Source organism: Pygocentrus nattereri, chromosome 17 (genome assembly GCF_015220715.1).
Source record: "Pygocentrus nattereri isolate fPygNat1 chromosome 17, fPygNat1.pri, whole genome shotgun sequence".
In the NCBI taxonomy this organism is placed as follows: Eukaryota; Metazoa; Chordata; class Actinopteri; order Characiformes; family Serrasalmidae; genus Pygocentrus; species Pygocentrus nattereri.
In genome coordinates, this window is record NC_051227.1 from 22060469 (window position 1) to 22082222 (window position 21754).

A 21754-nucleotide genomic window follows, 5' to 3' on the forward strand; every position below is an offset into this window, starting at 1 on the left:
TTAGCACAATTGTACATAGAACCATTTCATGCTTAAATTGTTCTTTGCACTGTGAAATGGTTCTTCAGAGTGATGGAGAATGTGTTAAATATTGTTCTATATAGAACTTTTTTTTAAAGATGGTTCTATATAGGACCCAAAAGGGTTCTGCTTTGTCAAGCTTGAGAAAAAAGCATAGCCCATTTTGGATGCAACACATTCTTCAACCCAACTCTGCTCTCTTCACCCATCAATATTTTTAGACATGAGCATTCACTTCATTATTTTCTCAGTTTATTACTGTATTTTTAAAGCAGTTTGGATTCAAACTAAAATGCAGTTTTAAAAACCTAATTTAAAACCTATCTGCCTTCATTATTTTTGCATTGTTTTGTTTTTTTAGCCCTCAGCCCACCACAAACATTGCATTTTGTATCTAATCAAAGAATGTGGGCACCCCTGCTCTAGATGCCTGTTGAGGGAGAAAACCTTGGGTCACTCGCAGTGTGCAGAGCCGTGGGCTGAGCATGCTGGCTGAAAGGAATCTCAGACTGCATTTACAAATCTCCATAACTTGCTTAACTCATGCTTGTGTGATTTCCCCTTGAGGAGAAGTGGCTGAATGGGCTTGAGTGGGCAATAATTTGAATCAGGCTGTATTGTAAATGGCTTGTCACTTTTCCAGTCCCTCCCAATTACAAGCAACGCTCTGCAAATCTCAGGAGGTATTAGTGCCCCAGGACAATCAGACTGGAGTTTTTTCTGGAGTCTGTCTTTGTGTTCTGTAAGTTAAGTGGAAGTGAAGGAAGTGCAGGCAGGCCTGTCAGTGAGCAAGCTGACCGCAAGACTGCTGCTAAATGCAGTGTGTATGTGTGAGCGTGTGTGTGTGTGTGTGTGTGTGTTGATTTTGGTCTGAAAAATGTACAGTTGTACATTTTCAATGTCAATTGTATATATATCGCTGCTGTCAGAACAAAACCTCATATCTCCAAAATGTTAACTTTACAGGAGAAGGTAAAAATATACTTTACTTTTTTAATGTAAGTCAATTTAGGGCCATTTATGTTGGTCCATTCACCACAAAATTTCCACACAGTGTAAAGGGCAACATATATTTTCAAATTATGTCAGAAACTGAAAAATGGAGATACAACGTTTTGTGCCGATAGCAGTGATATATATAAATTGTAACTGGGATTAGTTGGACTGTGAAAATTAGAAAATGAACCAACTTCTAAGACTGAACTGAAAGCAAGACTCTTAAAAAGAAGGACTGACACAATCTCCAGGATTCATCTCTTAACATATGAGCCAGAGAGGACTGCTAACATTTCACTGTGCAGTGTGTGTGTGTACGTGCATGTTTATGTGACTCATCCACATACATGATCGTCATTTCCTGTGTTTGTTTCTCTGTATGTGAGTCAGGCATGTTTTCTTTCACTCCAGAGGAAACCTTCAATTTGACAAGGCAGAGTAGCTAGAGATGATGTTTTGGAGAAATGTAGACAATGCGAACACACGAACATGCCAGCGATTCATCCCCTCTTTCATTATAGCATCAGTATAAACATTATATATGTGTCTCTAAATATAGATGAAACAGCGCTAACATCTCCAACCAGCTGCTGCTTATTACAGTCAGGGTGAGGTGGCAACCATAACACATTTTTTCTGCCATGCCTTGAAGTACTTGAGAGGGAAACAGGGAGGGTCTCAGGTATCAGGGAGGGTCTCCAAGCTAGCTGAGCATTCTCTCGATAAAAAGTGGGGGTTGTGGGAGGTTAAAGTAAAACATAGTGTCTTTGGTTTATATTATTTTTCCCTCCCACTGGTTCGTTGTGAAGTAGATCAAAACTCAGAAGCCATCTAAGAGGTGGGTAAAAGTCATTATAGTTTGTTGGGACATTACATAAAAACAAGAATTCGGTCCCATAGTCCTCTTCTGCAGGTCCCCTAGTGGCCATTTCAGCTGGGGAATGTTTTAATTAATGTAATCAAATGAAATGTTTTCCCTGCATATGAAATTTGAGTCTTTGTTGAGCTGCTAGTGAGCAATAAGGGGTTAAAGATGAGTGCCCCTGCTGAGAACAAATCACAGATAAATTGGACAGCAGTGTTCTTCATCTAAAAGAAATTGCTTAAAACTGCCACAATAAAAGAATTGTGTTTAAGCACAATAAAATACATTTTAAGATGTGTTTCTTTGCTCATCTTTCAAATCCAGTTTGCTTCCAAAACAGTTTTATGGTTCCTGTAAAAATTGGCTAATTCATATGATAAACTATGTTTAGTTTGACCAGAGACATGAATTAACAAGGTGAAAAGGGGCTATTTTGATTTTTTGTGGACTTTAAAGGAATAGTTTGGTAAAATATCAGATTTCACAATACTCCTGTTATAGTTGATAGGCATGTTTGGTGTCTGAAGTCTGCTTCATTATTATTTTACTGGCGCTATGAGGCTAATGTAGCTGAATAGTGATGAAAGCTTATACCCCACCTTTTAGCATTGTCCAAGCAGCATATGCCAAATTGACTTGCTTATGTGGTTTCTGAGAGGGTGTGATGTGCTGTTATCCAAAAACAGGGAGGAAAGTGTGGCCAAATTCAGCTTTACTGCGTATAACTGTTTGGCACACTCCTCTATGTGTGGGAAAAATGTGCAATTTTTGTCTTTTTGCTGAACTTTTCCTGTAATGGCTGTGGGACAGGGATATGAACTATAGCCTTTAGATTGATAAACTGATTAATTTCTAATAATGTTCCATCATGGCACTTTGGTACCACTTTAGAATAAGACTACCCTTTATAAGCTGTTTATATATGGTATGAAATTAATGATTTTTTATGGTTCAGTAAACAGTTATAACACATTATTAAAGGGGGAAAATGCGAAACGTTACATCTGATGAAGCTGACAAAATTTGCAACCAGCAAAAATTGCGGTTTAACTACACACTTAAAATGATGGTTCTTTAAGGGTTCTTCAGTAGAGAAAATGATGCTACTTAGGAAACATGAACACTCACAGAACCTTTCTTTTATATATAGAACACTTAAAAGGGTTCTCCTATTGTAACAAGCCTGGCATTGTAACAATAGAAGAAGCCTTTTTAGTGCGATGTAGAACTCTTTTCAAAAAAGTTCTATACAGAACCATCCATAGCACAATCTCCAGTAATCTGAAAAACCCTTTCACGATGGAAAAAATGCTTCATGCAAAGAATACTTTGAGTGTTCATAGTTCTATATAAAACCATTTTCTTTACTAAAGAACCCTTGAAGAACCATCATTTTCAAGTGTGTATATAAATAAATACTGTTTGACTATTAGGCAAATAACAGATCACTGTTGCCCATTTTATGTGTGTGTTATTGCTGTTTATCAATGCTTTATTAGGTGTTTATGGCCTTATTAATAATCGTAGATAAGCAAATTCTAAACCATTTATAAATGCTTTATAAGGGTAGTCTTATTCTAAAGTGGTACCAGCACTTTTTAATGAGCAACTGTAAGGACAGTCCTACACTGCTCTGTAATATAAGATGGTATTAGATATGATATTTGTGCTATTTTTACAGTTCTTAAAAAACATGTTTACCAAACCTGATGTTTTTGTGTTCCACTAACAGACGAATCTAAAATGCAACCCAGGGGACATTATTGGATGTATGACTACACCCTAACAACAAATCGACACAAGAATGCTGAGCCCATGCTTTCGGCATTCTGAGAATGGTACATTTTTCATGTTGTTGACTGTACACAGCGGTAGGGGCACCATTCAGTCTTGCAGCTGGAGACTTTAAACTGCATTCTGAAGCCACCTGGGCTTCTCCTGAGGCTTTGCATTAGCCCTGGCATAAAGGAGTGCTGTGTCCCAGGGCAGCAGAGTGCCACGTCTTTCTTGTGGTTAAGCGCTGATTAAACAATTTGGCGTGGCAATAAAAGAGGCGCTGGAAGAGAGGGAAAAGGGCCAGACTTCCTGCCCCGCTCCTTTTGGCCTTTCTGGCTTCGGGAGGGTACATCTCAGCTGGATCACGTTCTGTTTTGTTTTATGATAATACGGCCCAATTAATGTGCGCAGGCGGCCTGCTGGTGCCTAGCAGAGAAAGGAGAGCAAGAATGAGGACTGGCAGGAAGGAGAGAGGCTCAGGTTGGCTGGTCAGGGAACTTGGCAGAGAAGGTGTTTTCTTTTCGCTCTAGCTAATTTGGGAGGAAGGTGACACTACAGTGAACTGAGCGCACTCTAGGTGGGTGATCCTCAAAAGACTGTGAGAAGCACCTGTTGCGGCAACCACATTTCACCTTTGCAGATGAATGTGTGACAGTCTTGGTTTGGGTCAGACAGACAGTTGTTCATGTTGTGCCATCATAGCTTCATGTAGGGGGAAAAAATGGTGGTGTTTTGTTTTCAAGAGCTGGTAGACCACCAAAACTGGCCCTGTCAGATAAACAATGCTTACAGCTTTCATCTTTGAGAGAGAGGGGAAAAAATCAAGCTCCTTTTTTGATTCAGATCTGAAAAAATCCACAGATATTTCCGTTCATCCTGCCACAGCTCAATGCTATGGGTCTGAAAGGATGTGTAGCTGTTAAGAAGCCCTCACTGAAAAAAGGAGACAAATCAAACTGAGAAGCTACTGGTGCTCTCCGAACAATGGCCTGACCAACCCAGAGTCCAGACCTCAACATCACTGAACATGTTTGATTTTACTTGGATTATGAGAATCAGAAAATGCAACCAACTTCTAAGACTGAGCTTTGGAAATGTGGAAAAATATCCCTGCAGATTTCTTTGAAAAAAGGAACAGAAGCTGTAATGAAGGCATTCATTAGTTGTTGAGGCTTCTGTGTAATTTTCCATTGAATATATGTTCTTTGATACTACTTTGATACTAAAAACCGAAGAACGTGTACTGAATTGCTGTTTTTACTGGAACCTCAAATAAATGCTTTACAAAATAACTCACTCAAATTGAATCAAATCTAAAGAATCGCAATTGAATCTAATCATTGTGAGGCCAGAGCATCACAACTCTACTTTTCAGGCATTCATGTCTCAGCATGAACACACTTATATTCTTCTGTTCCATTTTTATGAGATGTCCTTCACTTAGAAACCATTTGTTTAAGTGAATGAACTTGTAAGCTTTGTTGAGTTGAAAGTAGAAGTGACAGGCACACACAGCTTGTCTGTTCTCCACTGTTTGGAACAGGAGTTCACACCAGCTCAGCTCTGTGGAGCTAAACACTGTGTATCAGAGACGAAAGATATGGTCGCAGTTTGTTCCAACCTCAGCACGGCCACAGAACAACAGAATGAGGAAGAGGAATTGGATTAGTTTCTTTGATTGACTTCACTGTGGCCAGTGCTGCTTTATCACTGTCAGTAGGGACCTGCTGCTCAGACGGTGCCTTACAGGCTTGCATCCATGTTCTGTGGAAGATTAAAGGAACAGTCAAATTTACGGTTTACCTCTTACCCCAGATATAGTCAATCAAGACATGTTTCACATCTAAAATTTGTGTCTTCAGTTATGTGCTGGAGCTATGAGGCTAATGTAGCTAACAAGTAATGGAAGCTTAAAACTACTAATTGGCATTGTGCAAACTACATGCCTGAATCTGTACACATGTCTATTAAAATGGACAACAGTACAGGCGTAATTCAGGCTTCAAGATGCTACAGTTTTTATGTTATCTTTGCAACATACTTTTGTCTGCGTGTGTACATAATACCATGACATACAGTGTCAGAAACCTCATAAGAAAGCCAATTTATGAGCACTTAAAGGGCCCACATCCCACATTTTCCTTGTATTTTTTTTTGCTTATAAAGTTTGAAAGGAGTATGTGCCACAAACAGGCAAAACTCATTTTACTTGACCATTTTCCAATTTCTCTTTTCAAACCAGCTGTTTTTGTTATAACAATGCATTCAAAATGCATCATTTCTGCAGCTTAGTTTTGTATGTGAACCACCTCATTTACACCTTTACACCTATTAAGTCTTCAGAAGTTTAGCCCCACCAATTTAGCCTACAGTAAGTAAGCCCCCTCATTAATATCAAAGTTGTAGAGTGTGTGTCACTGTGCTTTTTGAATGAGGGCAGGAAATCAGAACAGCTAATTTACATATATCTGTCTTAAAGATGAAGTGACAAAAGCAGCCTGTTTAATTCTAATGTATTACGAGAGATTAGAAAATGGTCATGTAAAAATGAATGATACATAAAACCAGAAGATTGCTGTAAGTAGACCCCAAATACATGATATGGGTCCTTAAAACAAGAGGAAAAGTGGCAACAGGCAAATATTTGTGAATTAGTCATACACACTGATAATATTGGTATAAGCTTCTATGGAAACTTATCAGGTACAATAGTCTGATTGCTCAAGACCAAAACTAAGAGATGTGAAGTTAACTTCACACGCCAAACCTGTCTCTACCTTTTGGGGTAAGGGGAACTGTTGCTTTAAGCTCCTTGACCAGATTGAGGATCTGCCCTGCTTTTCTGCTTCTTGTAGCTCACTGGCTCTGTGAACACTGGTTACTGAATGAATGTTGAATGTTGTGGCTGACTTATATTCACTGTTCTCATCCAAAAGAATGATTTATGACTTGAGGCACGCTTGCTGATTTTGGGAGGTGATATCTTACATGAAACGCACACCAGTGGTCATGTCGTTTGGTTTATTTTCACTATCATACTGTTAGTGTTCACCTTTATCAAGTCGCAGCATATCTGAGCGTGTGAATTGTGGAGGAGGGTTAGTTTGATGTGTTTGCATGTGTGTGTGTGTGATATAATCCCCTCTCCACTAATAGAAGCCAGGTGCTGTGTGGAGACTGTAAATGTTTTCCCATGGATTTCTGTGGTTGGCTAAGTCTTAATAGATTCTAACTTGACAGCATTACATGCTTTGTCATACAGTGAAACAATGGCGTTCACATCCCTCCCCCCGGCATCTCCTCAGAAACCGCCGTGCTGTTTTGGTGTACTAGTTTACATGAGCTCTCCGTGGAGTTGGATCATGCACATTTCAAGGGCAAACCACAAGTGACTCGCCAGTGTTGCTCATAATCGTATCATCATGCTGCCGTTTCATTATGGTTTCCTTTCATTCACATGCTACATTGTTAATTCATTCATTTATTCATTGACTCATTCATTCAGTCATCTATCTCACATGTGTCAGGCTCTAGTCCTCACGGACAAAAATGCCGCACATTTCAGCACGCAGCCTCATTAAACTCACTTGATTCAGCTCATCAGCTGATTTGCAAGGCCTTCATTAACTGAACTCAGCGTTATGAGGGTACATACTAATCTGTGAAGCACTTTGGCCTGGAAGGTCCCCATTTTGACATGCCTGATCTATCTAGTCTCTCACTCAGTCATTAACACTTTCACTCAAATCATCTATTGTTCTACCCCTAAATGCATTCTTTCATAGCTGCTGTTACTAGGTTGTACATGCTTTACAAAACACTGACAAAAATCTTATTGAACCTAATGAGAGACTGTAGCTTTTTTGTCAAAACACACACATTTACAACATTATTTGTTGTTCACGTGCTTTTCGAAGATCACAAGGCATATCAGATGTAGGATATACGCCATATTTTATGTTGTGTTGTTTTCAACCTGTCTAGTATGACTGCATGATATAGACATTTTGACAAAGCTGTTGAATATGTGAAATGATGCATTATGGTTAAAATATTGTGCCTGAGTTGTTTATACATTTACTCTTCTGTGCAATTAAAAGTAAACCTAACTAACCCCTCCTTTACAAAAAACAACTTTCCACAAGCCCCTTTCATTATTGTGGAAAGTGTGAAATGAAAAAATGACATACTAATAGCTACTTACATTGGAATTGGCAGCACATTTGTAAGGCAAAAAACTGACAGCATTCATATATACACTTTGTGTATACATATATTGTTTTCTTTCTAGGCCTACAAAAATGAATAATTATATTTGATTCCTTAAAAACCTCCTTATGGCACATTTGTTGTGACAGCCTTTTCTGCTTAACACATTTTGTGCACACCACTGGGAGTGACAATTTTAAAAGTATTTTAACAGGTGAGTAGTTCAAGATAGTGTACCTTTTGAGCTGTGCATGTGAACATGCTTTGTCATTGGCTCTGTAGCAGAGTGGATAAATCACTCACTTTGCAAATGGGGTTCAAACCCCGCCTTCATGAAAGCACACAACCCCTAACACTATATTCCAACCAATCTAATTATGTCACTCTCATGCTGCACATACATAACTTGATGTATTTTCTTACTTCACCCCTTAATGATGTGTCTATTGTGGAAAGTCATACTGTGGTAATGATAAAAATATGCTTATTTTTGCAGGCCTACCGTCAATTTTATTTAGATACAACCACATCAACAGCTATTAACCCAACTGAAGCCTTGCTCAGTATCCACAGTAGAAAACTATAGCTTTAAGACATATTTCTCCCTCCCGTTCAATCCCCTAATCTAAAGCCAGATACATACCATATGTGTGGCTTTTCCGGAAAGCTGGAGACATGGCTTGGGAATATTCACTCAGGAAATTTATAGCGCATGCCTCAGATGGGCCTGCGCGAGACGGGGGGAAGGTTCCACGCCTTGAATCCATTAAGATGGGAGCGTAATCTCCCTGGAGGATTCATGGGGCCTGTCCTGGGACCTCCTGCCCAAGTAGGAGATGGCCAGTCAGAAGCCAGAGAAATCAAGCCTTCAACATCTGGGCTTTTTCCCATCACAGCTCATTGGTCACTCTGGAGCAGTGGAGTAAAAGTGATCAGGCAGGGTTTTTATCTTCTGTTACAGTATGTATTGAGCAGATTTTGCACACCAGCCAGTAGCAAACAAAACTGAAGCATACAGTGCAATGTTGGAGAATCAGAACAGTCTGTGTGTATTAATATTGAGTGCTTTTTTAAGGAACCATCCATTAAAAAGTTATTTATGGAAGTAGTTCTTCTGTGGCATCCCTCCAAAGAACCCTTTTAAATTCCATTTGGCACTTTTATTTAAGAAATGTTTAGAGGATTAGAGGTGTACTATCTAATGGTGAGAGGGTTAAAGTATAAGGATTAGAGGTCTATAGTCTTTTTTTGTAAATTAAGGTTTTAAATGTCATTTATAAATGAAATAAACTTGGTTTCTTACTTGGTTACTACTATCCAAGCCAGAAAGCGCATGACAAAATGTCAGGTTTTGGGCCGTAACTATGCTTTAAAGTTAAATTCTCAATTGTAAGCAAAATGAAACATTCACAAACATTTTACTCAAAGCGAAATATTCATCATACAAGAAATTGTATCTGACAAATTGAGTGAATTCTTGGGGTGTCATGACATCGTGACATTGTTGTAGAGAGTGTGGAAATAGAAAGGATGTGCAGTGTTTATACAGTTTGAATATGGCATGGTGTTGAAGGACCACGTGGCAGCACACATGCTGTCGCTGCTATATTATCAAATCTGGTCAGTGGTCTGCACAGGCATGAAATTAAAGCCTGAACCTGACACATACTAGCTTCTTTTAGGCCTGACCTGAACAGGCCTGACCAATACTACTGAAATTGCAACCCAAACCCACTTGCATGTGGTAACAAAGACAGATTTTCACTGACACAGTTTTACAGTGCTTTGCTTCGCTATTTAGCACTTGAGTTGATTGTGATGTATTTCAGAGAGAAACATGTTATCAGGGAGGGTCTCTGAGCTGGCTGAGTGTATTTTCTCAATTATAGCTGGGGGATGTGGGAGGGAGGGGTGAAACATGATATTATTGGTTAATATTTTCCCCACCTGCTGGTCCACAGTGATGTAATCAGAAAACATTTTAGAGGCAGTGAAAAGTCAATACCAAACATCCGTAATTCATTTTTACATGACTATTTTCCAGTCTCCCGTCTAACCTCTCTTTATAACTTTAGCTTCATCTCTTTAAGATTGATATATGTAAATGAGATCTCTTCTGTATTGTGACTGGTAGCCCTCAGCTTGAGTGGGCGGATCTAGACGGTTGTAGGCTGAGTAGGCGAATGTATGTAAATACATCAGTTTCCCTGAAATTATAAGACCAGTGAATTCATGTCAGGCTGTTTTTGCAACATAGTTTCCAACTGTGAGCTCTATGGATTGAGGAGAGAATGGCATGTTTTGATACTTCATCAATATTTTTCATGCTACAACAAGGATTTCAGTTTAAAATAAGCAAGATATATTAGTGGTGGACAGTAACTAAGTAAATGTAATTTGTTATGTATTTAAGTAGTTTTTTCGTGTATCTGTTTTTTACTGAAGTATTTCCATTTTGGCTGACTTTTTACTTTCACTCCACTACATTTGAAGGTCAAATATCTGACTTTTTACTCCACTTCATTTTGAGAAATCTGTCATTCCTTTTGGTTTCTGTGTGTATAAAAAATAACATGTCAAAACAAAAGAAGCACAAAGAAAGAACACCAATCAGTGGCACAGCTTTCACTTTGTTTTGAGCTTGTTTTGACCTGTTGGTCATACCGACCCCATGTTCAGCGTCAGCGCAGCAGCGTAACATTTTGGGAGTGTCTTTTCAACGTAAATGATGGAACTTAAATTGAAACTTTGCTTGTTTGTAAAAGTGATTTCAGAGCCACTCAGTTCTACCTTCTACCTAAAGGAAACTGTTTGCCTTCAGGGCTTTGTGCTTATTATCATTTTAATAGATGTCAGCGTCACTAATAAATAACGTTCTATTAAAAGACTGGTTTATCAAGAGAGACGCTGGAGGATTTTCACCTAAAATGAGTTTATGAAGCGAGTCTTGTTATAAAAATGATAACAGGACATCAGAGCCATAATTAATATTTTAGTACTTTTACTTTTGATACTAAAGTACATTTGAAGGCAAATACCTTTGTACTTTTACTCAAATTGAGGTCTAAAGGGAGGAACTTCTACTTTTACTGGAGTAATATTTTACCTTGGGTATCTCTACTTTAACTCAAGTACATGATTTCGCACTTCGTCCACCACTGAGACATATACAGCTTTCTGTGATATAGGCCTTTCAATGCTGGATACAGCCCTTGCATTGTAGCTCATGCGCTCTCTGAAAATGAAAGTGTACCAAACTGCATAATACATTTAAATTGTACCCGAGGTGTCTTCTGACTACTACAGCCTTAATGGTTGCGGAGAAGGTCTATTCTTGTCCTCTTTGGATTCTTTTCAGTTCCTTATAAAGGATTTTGTCATGGTGTTTGAACATGGTGATCTGACTCAGAAAGTTACCACAAGTGAATTGTGCTTAGCAGTCAAGCAACAACGCACTTTGTGACCTCACTTATCACTTTATAAACTCTGACAACTATAATGAAGTGCTAGAAAAGCTTGTTTGTGCCTGTAATTGCAGTGAAAGAGACAGCAGCAATATTCAGTTCAAAGAGCTTTTCACTGTTTGGAGAAAAGATAAGTGCTTGATTACGACTTGCCAAAACAAGCAACCCCAGCGGGTCAGTGTGGGGAACCATTCACATGCTGATGGCTACTTCCTGTCCTTAGATCAACCATTGCTTCCTCTGCGTCTGTTCTAGAGGCCAGAGTCAGAGTCTAGCCATAATAATCTTCTCCCTGATAACACTGGTCTATAGCCTATGTGTTGTGGGTTATAGAACCTCATGGCTTGGAGATGAATGTCCCACTGACTTTTGACCAGTTGCCCTGGTAATGCTGGAAAATCTTGTCAGCTTCCTCTGCTGTTTTTGATTTGGGACATAACAGATATGGTTTTATGGTTTAAGAACAGACCTAGGGAGAACTGAAAATCTAGCTTTGGTAGATCAGACCAGTTGCATCATGTCTGCTTGCTGAATGCTCAAATATATCGCTGTTGTTGGAACAAAACCTTGTATGCTTAAAATGGTAACTTTACAGGAGAAGGAAAAACACACTTTACTTTTAATGTAAGTCAATGGAACCAGACTTATTTCCAAGTCATTTTGAGCCATTTCTTTTAGTCCATTTGTCATGAAATTTACACACAAAGTAAAGAACAACAGGTACTTTCAAATATGTCAAAAACTGAAAAACGATAAAAATGGAGATACGAGGTTTTGTTCTGACAGCAGCGATATGTGCTTGTGAAAGGATGAACTCCAGCCCACCGTCTTTCTGATGAATTTACTTGTTTGATATATTGTCAGTGCAACAATATATAAAAAAGTCAAAACTTTAATGTATGTTAATCTAATAAAATGTAATTCCAAGTAGTGTTACACTCTTTTTGTTGGTCCATTCATCATAAAATGTTCCCAAAACATGAGGGAAAGCTTGTGTTGTAAGAAACACACCTAAAAAAACAAAACTGTTGTTGTGATGATATTCTACATGAGCATCATCAAAGGTCCTCTGTGAGATTAGAGCTGTAGAGTCAAATTCAGGAATTTCCATTGTTTACTATGGAGTCATTAGTTTGTTTGTGAATGTTTGTAGCTCACAACTTGTCTAAAACAGGTGTTCTCAATGTTATTCCTAGCTTAATCTTGCAAGCCAGACTTTCATCAGATGGTCAGTTTTTCCACCAGGCAGTGCAGTACAGTTATAAATCTGTGATCACACATTCTGTGGTTGTTTCTATTACCGAGTAAACTGTACTGCACCTGAACACCTGTACAGAATTTGGTTACCTCTCGCTGAGGAACCAAGTGTGGTTGGTATAGTGTAGTGGTTAACACCACTACAGTGGTTAACACACTGTAGACTGGGGTTCAATTCCCACCTGATCAAACACCCTACACTATACCAATAAGAGTCCTTGGGCAAGACTCTGCCTTGGGCTACCTGTGTAAAATGATTAAATTGTAAGTCGCTCTGGATAAGAGCGTCAGCCAAAATGCCGTAAAAAACAAAAAAAAGTGTGCCAAGCAAGAATGTGTGGGTAGAACTAGAAAGTGATTAGCCAAACGCACATGTTGGGTCACTGGAGTTGGATGACCCTATAAAAAAAAAAAAACTTGACAGAATTGCTGCCTTGCATAAATTCAAATAGCAAGTAAAAGATAAGTCAGCACTTGAAGCTCCTCCACTGTTGTTTGTTTTTACTGTTAATTCTAGATTTGCGTGAGAAATCATGTGACCATGCAAGCTAAAGAAAACTCTTTCTGCCTACTTTCACGCTTCTGTCATGTGATGGGAAACGAATGCAGGTACTCGATCAGGGTATGGATATTTCAGGGTTCGGATTTGTATCCGTACCATGCTGTACTGTACTGCCTGGTGGACAAACACCAAGAGACTTTGGTGCATTGTGTATTTTATTGTGGTAAAGGATCGCCTACTTTGACAGGAAAGGGCCAACATTGTCTGACATTGTTTTTGTAGAGTCAGATGATTTTCAAAACAGGGCTATGGCAAAAAATACACCCACAGGAATCAAAGTAGTATTCATGAGAGTATATCTTGCTTACTAGCTTCTAAAGGCTTCAAAGAAAACACACAAAGGTATGATTCTGTAAACTTTATGCATGTTTTTCAATCCAACAACTACGTCTTGATCCAAAAGACTAGTCGTGGCACGCAGAGCGGGCAGCTCGTTTCAATGGAAGTATGATAAGCAATGCCTGGAAGTAGATACACATGGATGTGCAGATAGCCAATTGCAATGCAACTGACATAATCCTGATATTTCTGTCAAGCTTTACCAAATTTCAGATGGTGCCTACCTTTGTGGGTGGAGCATCTTTGGCTGTCCGTAGTCCTTGAGCAGCCCTGTCCTGCGTAATTAGCACTTTGCTTGAGACTAATATAAGGTGAAATAATTTGTACAGAACATTGTCCCTCATTCACCAATCATTTTTCAGAACGGTTCAAATTTTTTTAGTTTTTATGAGGACTCTGACATTCATCAATGTTTTCTTATTTGGGATTTGTTCTTAGGCAAGAACAGAATCTTCACACTCAAGAGCACAAAGGCACAGACAGTTCTGAGGTTTAAGAACATCTTATGAATCTGACGAAGACATTTTCTTAGAAAAAAAAAACAAATTTAGGAAGAACAAATAAAAAAAATGTAAACAGATATTGGTGAATGATGCCCATTGACCTGACTGTTCAAGCTAATGACATTGTATAGCACAGAGAGATTTGTCAAAACATGCATTTTTTCATTTTGAACTGCTACACTAATTTTTTATAGTCCTAAATAATATTGAGTTAACAGTTTAACATGCTTCACTATCAAACTCCCGTTTGACATGAATACGATTAAACACACAGAACAGATATAATATGAAATGAATAGCACATCTAAACTCTATACAGTTTCTCATTAGGTTGAATGGGGTTTTGGCCAACATAAAGCTGCTCTAAGGCTTGTCCAACATTGTGATGTGTTTGTGGGTGCTGATTAGCATAGATTGGTCAGTTAGCAGATAGGTGTGTTTGACCTGGCTAGTGCAAATTATAAGAAAAGGAGTGTTCCAGGAACAGATTTGGGAGCCACTGGTCTAATTGAAATGTTCAGGTTTTAAGGCCACTCTAATGGGTCTGCTTGCCTCTGACAGGGCAGTGATGTGAGCACTCACAGCACGTCTGTGGAAGACTGATAGAACGAGACAGGTTGTCTGAGTGGACAGGACCTGAGCTTGCACTATAGAGTGTCCTGCAGTCTGTCTGCACACTGAGCAAGTAGAGCTGAAAATAGACATCTGGGGGATTTATATTGTTGAACATTCCATTGTGTGGATTACAGATACTGAGTTTTGGAAAAAAAAGAATACAAAAAATTTGAATACAATCAAAAATTTGGAGACACCTACTTTTTAACCTCTTAAAATCCCAGGCTTATTACATACTAAAGCTTATTTTTCAGTGACTATGGGGACTTCAATGCAACCTAGCTGAGCATTTCTTAGGTTATTGCAGTGTGTAATAAAACTTTGGGCCCTGGCCATTTAAGGGATTAAAACTGCGTTTTGGTGTAAAACTAGCATTAATGTCATTTGTTGCATTATGTAATATTCTGTAGAGCAGCCCTGATCATTTTTGTGTTTTCGTCCAGTGTTCTCTCACTACAATACCCAGCATGCATTAGACGAAGACAGCATACAAGCATTTGAGAATCACTGAACAAAGTGTGACAGATGATAATAACGCTAATAAATACATGCGATGCTAGTTAGCATTAGTGATTTTTTTGCAGAAACTGCAATTCTAACAGAAAAGCTACCAAAATATTTTGCACGTTTAAGCTAAATATATTCTTTATAGCAGAAAAGACACTTTGGGATACATAATTTGCATGTTGCTTGATTGTTGCAATATATACTCAAAATATTTCTAAACAGCTGTTTTATGTTAGCAAAACCTTCATGAACAGGCCCATAATCTACATGTTACATGTTTTTTGTTTTGAACTTTTGTGTTGCTTTATGTTCCAAAATGAGTCATAATTCATTTTTACATGACCAATTTTCCACCTCTCTTTATCCCTTAGAATTAAACTGGCTGTGTTTGTGACTTTTTCTAGAATATCTATCTATCTAGATAGATAGATAGATAGACAGACAGACAGACAGACAGACAGACAGACAGACAGACAGACAGACAGTAGGTAGGTAGGTAGGTAGAACTTAATTGATCCCGCAGAGAAATTGCAGATATGCCACTGATCACAGATATATGTAAATATGCTGTTTTTTATGACATCACAAAAACATTTAATTCAAAATTAGCAGCTTAGGTACCGTATAAGGACTGTATAGACTGGGGATGTTTTGAAATGCTGTTTACACACTACATCAAACTCTTTTATGTCAAAAAAGTGAAAAGACAATTTCCATGATATAGGCTCTTTAACTAAAAAGTAACAGTCAAAATCAAATATTACTTTGAAAACTTCATAAGAATCAATCCTTGGTTCAATCTTTGGTATGTTTCAATTGATTCAATCCTTGGTATGTTTTAAGATGTACTTACTGTTGCCGACATGATTAAAGCTCATGGTTTGCTGGCAGTGTCTCTTTCACTGTAAATCTGGATTCACTGAACTCATTTATTGATCAGCCAATCAGTTCAATGCAGTATCATAATCTGTAGAGCCCACAGTAATCTAATTGACCCTTCCTGTTCTTCAGTGTCCAGCCAGCACTGTCTCCAAGTCAAGCATTCCATGGCAAATCCCACATGAGGGGAAATGTTTGGCCCCAACCTTTAACCTTTGACACATAAGCGGAGGCGCGGCAGATGCCGTCCATGTTCTCCCAGGAGGTTTTTCCATCAGATGACTCTATCACAGAATAAAGCACAGACCCCGCGCTGCTTTCTGTGTTGAAGGTTGCATACTCTCCCTCGCTCATGCTCAGGCCTGATGATTGGCAGGTCCAACACACCTGCCTTCACTGATTTCAAAACCAGAGAGAAACAAAAGGTGCCATTAATTTCTCTCAATCATTACGGAGGGCATTGTGAGGCACATTCTGGTGCTTTTCTGTGGAAGTCGTTCAGGGTATGTGGCACAATCCTTCATACTGGCGTGATTAATATCGCCGTTGGTCTTCTCTTTCCACTCTCACCCACTCCTGTTACCCCAGCCATTTCTGCCCAACCTTTGGCTCTTCAAATTACTGTCAGTAAGCTCATAGCATAAAGCAATCTAATGCAAGCTAAGACCCTGCTGAGAAGACGAGTGGGAGCTCCACAGGTTTGTTCATTAAGAGAACTGTCCATCTTGGTTGTATGCTTGGCCCAGTGCTTCACTTGCACAGCCCAGTGTTTTTCTCCTTGGCATGTGAAATAATGTGTGATCACAGAGAGAAAAATCCAGGTTTTTTAAGCTGTAAGTAGGAATGAGGCTTATTTCCTGAAGAAACTGAACCTCATTTCTGTCCATTTTTATCCAGTCCGCACAAACTGCACCCGAGGGTCTTTATTACACAGGACACGAAGATTCTGTGGGTCTAGGGGTCAGTAGTACTTTTGTAGATAGATGGACAGACAGACAGACAGACAGACAGATACTGAAAATAATGGTACATCAGCACCATCACCACCATTCATTCATTCATCTTCTATGCTACTTACCCTCCAGGGTCACGGGGGGTGCTAGAGCCTATCCCAACATTTATTGGGTGGAATAATAAAAAAATAACAGATCGGCAGTTTATCACAGAGTAGAAACACACACACACACACACACACACACACACACACACACACACACACACACACACACACATCTAGGGGCAATTTAGTGTGAAGCAGCACCAACAACAACTACTCATTATTATTATTATTATCATTATTATTATTATTAGTAGTAGTAGTAGTAGTAGTAGCAGTAGTATTAGTACACTTATTATTAGTATTATTGCATGTTATTGTTTTAGTATTAATAGCAGTAGTGCTGTTAACAGATAAAGACTATATGTATAGAGACAAACAAATACATTTAAGTTAGATTTTAGGTATCAGTAGTATTTGTATAGATAGACAGATTTTTGTTATCGTTGTATTATTAATAGTTGCAGTGTTGTTAACAGTTAAAAGACTATAGAAACAAATATGTTTAGTGTGGCAGTGAATGTCACCTTTCTGTCAGGCTGTACACAGAGCGCCAGTACACTAACAGCACGTAGCTGAGAGAGAGAGAGAGAGAGAGAGAGAGAGAGAGAGAGAGAGAGAGAGAGAGAGAGAGAGAGAGAGCTAGAGAGAGAGAGAGAGAGAGAGAGAGAGAGAGAGAGAGAGAGCGCGAGCGTGCAGCGCGCCTTCCCTACTCTGAGGTGGAACTGTCTGTCGCTCAGAGTGGCTGATCTGGAGGGCTGATCTCCGCTAAACTGCTGCGCTCGCGGTGTGAAAGAGAGGGAAAACTCTTCCCGGAGAGCACAGAGGACTATCGCGGACGCTTTAACCGCTATGGAGCCGCTTTTCGACCGGACACAGCGCGCTGCTGTGCGCCTGCAGGCCGGTTCAGAGCCATGAGGAGAGCGGCGACTCAGCGGGACTAACGGGACTCAGCATGACCCCGGATTTACCATGACGGCCAAGAGAAAGTCTCTGAGCCTGAAGCTCAGGCGCTCCTTCAGCGAGCAGCTCCGGGACTCCACCAGCAGAGCCTGGAGCTTCCTGTGGAGAACCAGCCGAGAGAGACGGCTAGCAGGTCAGTGCAGGACTGAGCCTCACTTACAACTGCCTGAAACAGCGCTCAGGTAAAAGAGACCAAACTTAATGACGCAAGGAGAAGCGAGAGTGGCGAGCAGAAGCTAACCTGACGTGAAAAAGTACTGAGGGACTTACGGCGCAGTGGAGCCTCTTAGTGCATCCAGCATCTGTCAGAACAGGAGCCATTAGGCTCTATTCTCTTTTTCGTTGGAGAAGATAGTCCTAAAGCTCAAATGTGAGAGGGGTTAGCAACAGCAAAGCAGTCCAAGTGCTGTCAACAAAAATTGACTGGCTAAATTAAACCCCAAAAATAGGTCATTATGAGCCAAATGTTAAGGTCTAAAATGGAACCACGACAGCAGTAGTTTTCTTTCCTCACAAGCATTTTAAACAAAGTAGCCAGAAAAGTGCAGGAAAGGGGTCTTTAATGGAATTGAACAGTAACTAGTGGTTGCCCACCTCTGCCCTCAGGATGAAGTGAACTGGCTATGATTCTTGTCCAAATCACTTTATAGGATCTTATCACTTGTAGGTGTTGCTGATGTGTTATATGCAGCTGGTACCTGCAGGGACTGGGGTGGTCTGCTTAATGACGCTCAGTGCTATATATAATGCAAAGCGTGTTAGGCTCGATTTGCATTATTGTGTGTGAGAGCCCAACTGTTGCTATTCGTAATTCATCTGCATGGAAAAAGTCAACGTTACATTGTTAAAAAGTTGGGTATGAGTGTTTCTGATAACACTAAACCAATCTGATTGCAGACAAACATAGACACTGACTGTAATGTGATCGTCCTGACCAACTTCATAGGTTTCAAATAACGTGTCGCTCGAAATAAATTGTTCTGAAGGATGAACTGAGCTGTCCATGATTTAAAATGACCGAGAAAGCTGAATAACATTGAAAATGAAGCTGTAATAAAACCAATATCAGCCATCATTTTCTAAAAGTGGAGATCCAGGCTCAAGGCTCACAACTTGAAATGGAAAATAAGATAGATAATAGATCAAAATCTCTCTATATTATTTAGCATTTGGGAACTTCTTGTTATTTAAATCCACATAGTATAAGTTAGTTTTATGTATAAAATAGTATAAAAATGTCAATATGGCAAGTCATTCTAAACAATTGAGCAGTATAAACTTTAAGACCACTGATATAATAAGAGATTAGTGTGTCTGTGTATCAAGTACCATTTAATAGCCGATAATACTTTTACTACAACTTTTCATCTCTGTTCGGGTGGAGCTTTGGTTGATTTGGTGAGAGCTTTAGACGGATCATTCTGCTGGCTTGTAAAATCTGCCGGTCAGGAGACAATTTCGCCATTCCCTTCTTATTTACAGGAGAGGTAATTGGAAACATAGTACAGCAGAGCCTTTTTCCTACATGCCCAGACGACCTTTGATTCAGATTTGCTTAACCCAGATCCCAGATGGATCAAAACGTTCAGAGTAAATATTGATGGACGCAGAGCAGTGTGCTGTTTTTATTTTGGGTGATCGTTTCTGTGGTCCAGCACCTGCTTAGCTCAGAGTTTGGAAGCTGGCTCGGAAATTTGAGTGAACTTTCTTGTAATAATTCCGGTCATTCATATTAGCAGTGCTTGAAACGTTAGAGGCGTTTAAAGCTTTTGCTGTAATATAACTGTGTTAATGATCTTTCTTACTGCCTTGCACTGTTAGAACAGCTTGAGGAAGTGAATGGAAGACATTACCGCACCAAGACAGACTACTTTCCCACTGACCACTAGATGTCAGCCAATGCAGTGTGGTGCTTTCCTGGACAAGGCTTGAACATGCATCTGCTGCCTTTCCCACTGTGCACACTTTCTGATAGCGGTCTTTATTGGTGGTTCATTAGGACTGTAGACAAAAGCTTAAACACCGCTGGTATATGATTTGTTGACTGTGAAAAAGTTGATACGTCTTCTACAGAGAACACACTTACATATGGCATTTTGTGCCAATTGTAGTGCACAATGTCTATATATTTGCTGAGTTTGACATATTGGGGAAAATAAAATATGAAATATGCAGTATGAAATGTGCCATGACTTCTGCAAAGGCCACATTTTATGTTTTTATTTTAATAAACAATTTGCTGTATTATTAAAATGAGCAGAAGTGTGTTCTCTGGAGAGGTTGTGTACTTATTTTCAGAAAATCAACAAAATATAATTTGCTCAGTGTTGCACAAACATTTGCACACGGCTAAAAACATACTAAACCTTTTGAAGATGTTTTAACGTGGAAGACAGATGAAGACGATTGCATCTAAAGAGATTTGAAACTATATTACACAGTGTTCAGTAATCTAATGCTTGCTGTAGATTTGTATATGATCTTATATATCTTATAGATCTTATATAATGCCAGCTATGGTTTGGGATCAGTCCAAAGACATATCTGGATTTGAAGCTGTGGTACCCCTTCATCACATACTGCGTATGCCATTTTTAGCCTTTATCTTGTTTTAGAAATAACTAAAAATGACATCTTAAATAACGCTGAGGAATGCATCCCCTTTAGGTAACTTTAACTACTTTGCATGCGCATTTGTGCTGTGGCTTTCTTCTTTTTCAATGGCACACACAAAACTGTTCAACTTTTCTAGTACCAGAGCTGTCTGTTTGATTAAGATTAATATACAGTCCTGAACACATATACAGTACATAATTTAACCAATCACCAGTCTGGATTTTGAAAAAAGCATGCTTATTGGCTCACGGAGGCTAAGACTTACTGCTGAGTCTTGAATTTTTGCTTGAATCACACTACATTTTTCAATATTTGGCAATACCAATTCAGTCTTTATAAGTATTTATACCCAGCCCTACAGATGGTGTTTGGGTGCTTGTAGGTTGCTTTGGTCAGAACAGTGCAGAGAAACCATGCCAAGTCCAGTGAGTACCGCATTTTGTTCTCTTTCGTGTACAGCATGTCCTGGAAGGACCGTAAATGAATTGGAATCTGATTGTCAATGTGCTTTTAACGCACTGTCACAATAACATGTAGAAATAGAATTGCAGTGTGGGATTTTGTCCATGTCATGTCCTATGTTGTTGATCTTCTGGTATGTTTTGGAGCTGGTGTAGTTGGGATCAGCTGGGAGTCCAGCCTGGCCATAATTGTGAATCTAGAAGCTGAACATTGTCAACGTGCTTTGCACATTCTGTTCTGTATGTTTTATAAAGTGTGGCAGACAAGTGCCAGTCATTCTCCACTGCCGAGCCTGCCTGTTTATACCCACACCAAGCAATGGAAGGCCTAATATGGCTGGAGAGAGAATATCCCAGGTGATGCTGTCTCACATGAGGCAAGAATTTGAACCTGAAATAGAGGCCTATTAAAAGTGCTGCCACTGAAGGCTAATCAGGCAGAAGGTTGAGCATGGCATTCTTCACACTGCCAAAAAATAAAATATAAATGATTCCTGATTCATTAACTTACCCATTTTAATAACTAATGTGGGGACAAGTAAGTAAGTGACACCCTAAATGTTTTATTCCCACATATATAAAATAGGCAAATTACAGTCAATTGTTATTGATTATAATGATATGCAATAAAGTGTGCACTCATTTGGCCAGAATACATTTTAAA

The 21754-nt window shown here is 39.2% G+C and overlaps 1 protein-coding gene across 4 annotated transcripts in view; it reads left to right on the forward strand.

Moving 5' to 3' along the window:
• stard13b (StAR-related lipid transfer (START) domain containing 13b) overlaps positions 1–21754 on the forward strand; it is a 133005-nt gene that overhangs the window by 58503 nt on the left and 52748 nt on the right. Inside the window, exon 1 of one of the 4 annotated variants that reach the window (XM_017708621.2) lies at positions 17784–18146. The exons of the other annotated variants lie outside the window; for them this stretch is intronic. Within the exon in view, the coding sequence (XP_017564110.1) occupies positions 18023–18146 (124 nt within the window). The 5' untranslated portion in view covers positions 17784–18022. Of the gene's footprint in view, positions 1–17783; positions 18147–21754 lie in introns of those variants that run through there. 4 annotated transcript variants of the gene reach the window in all.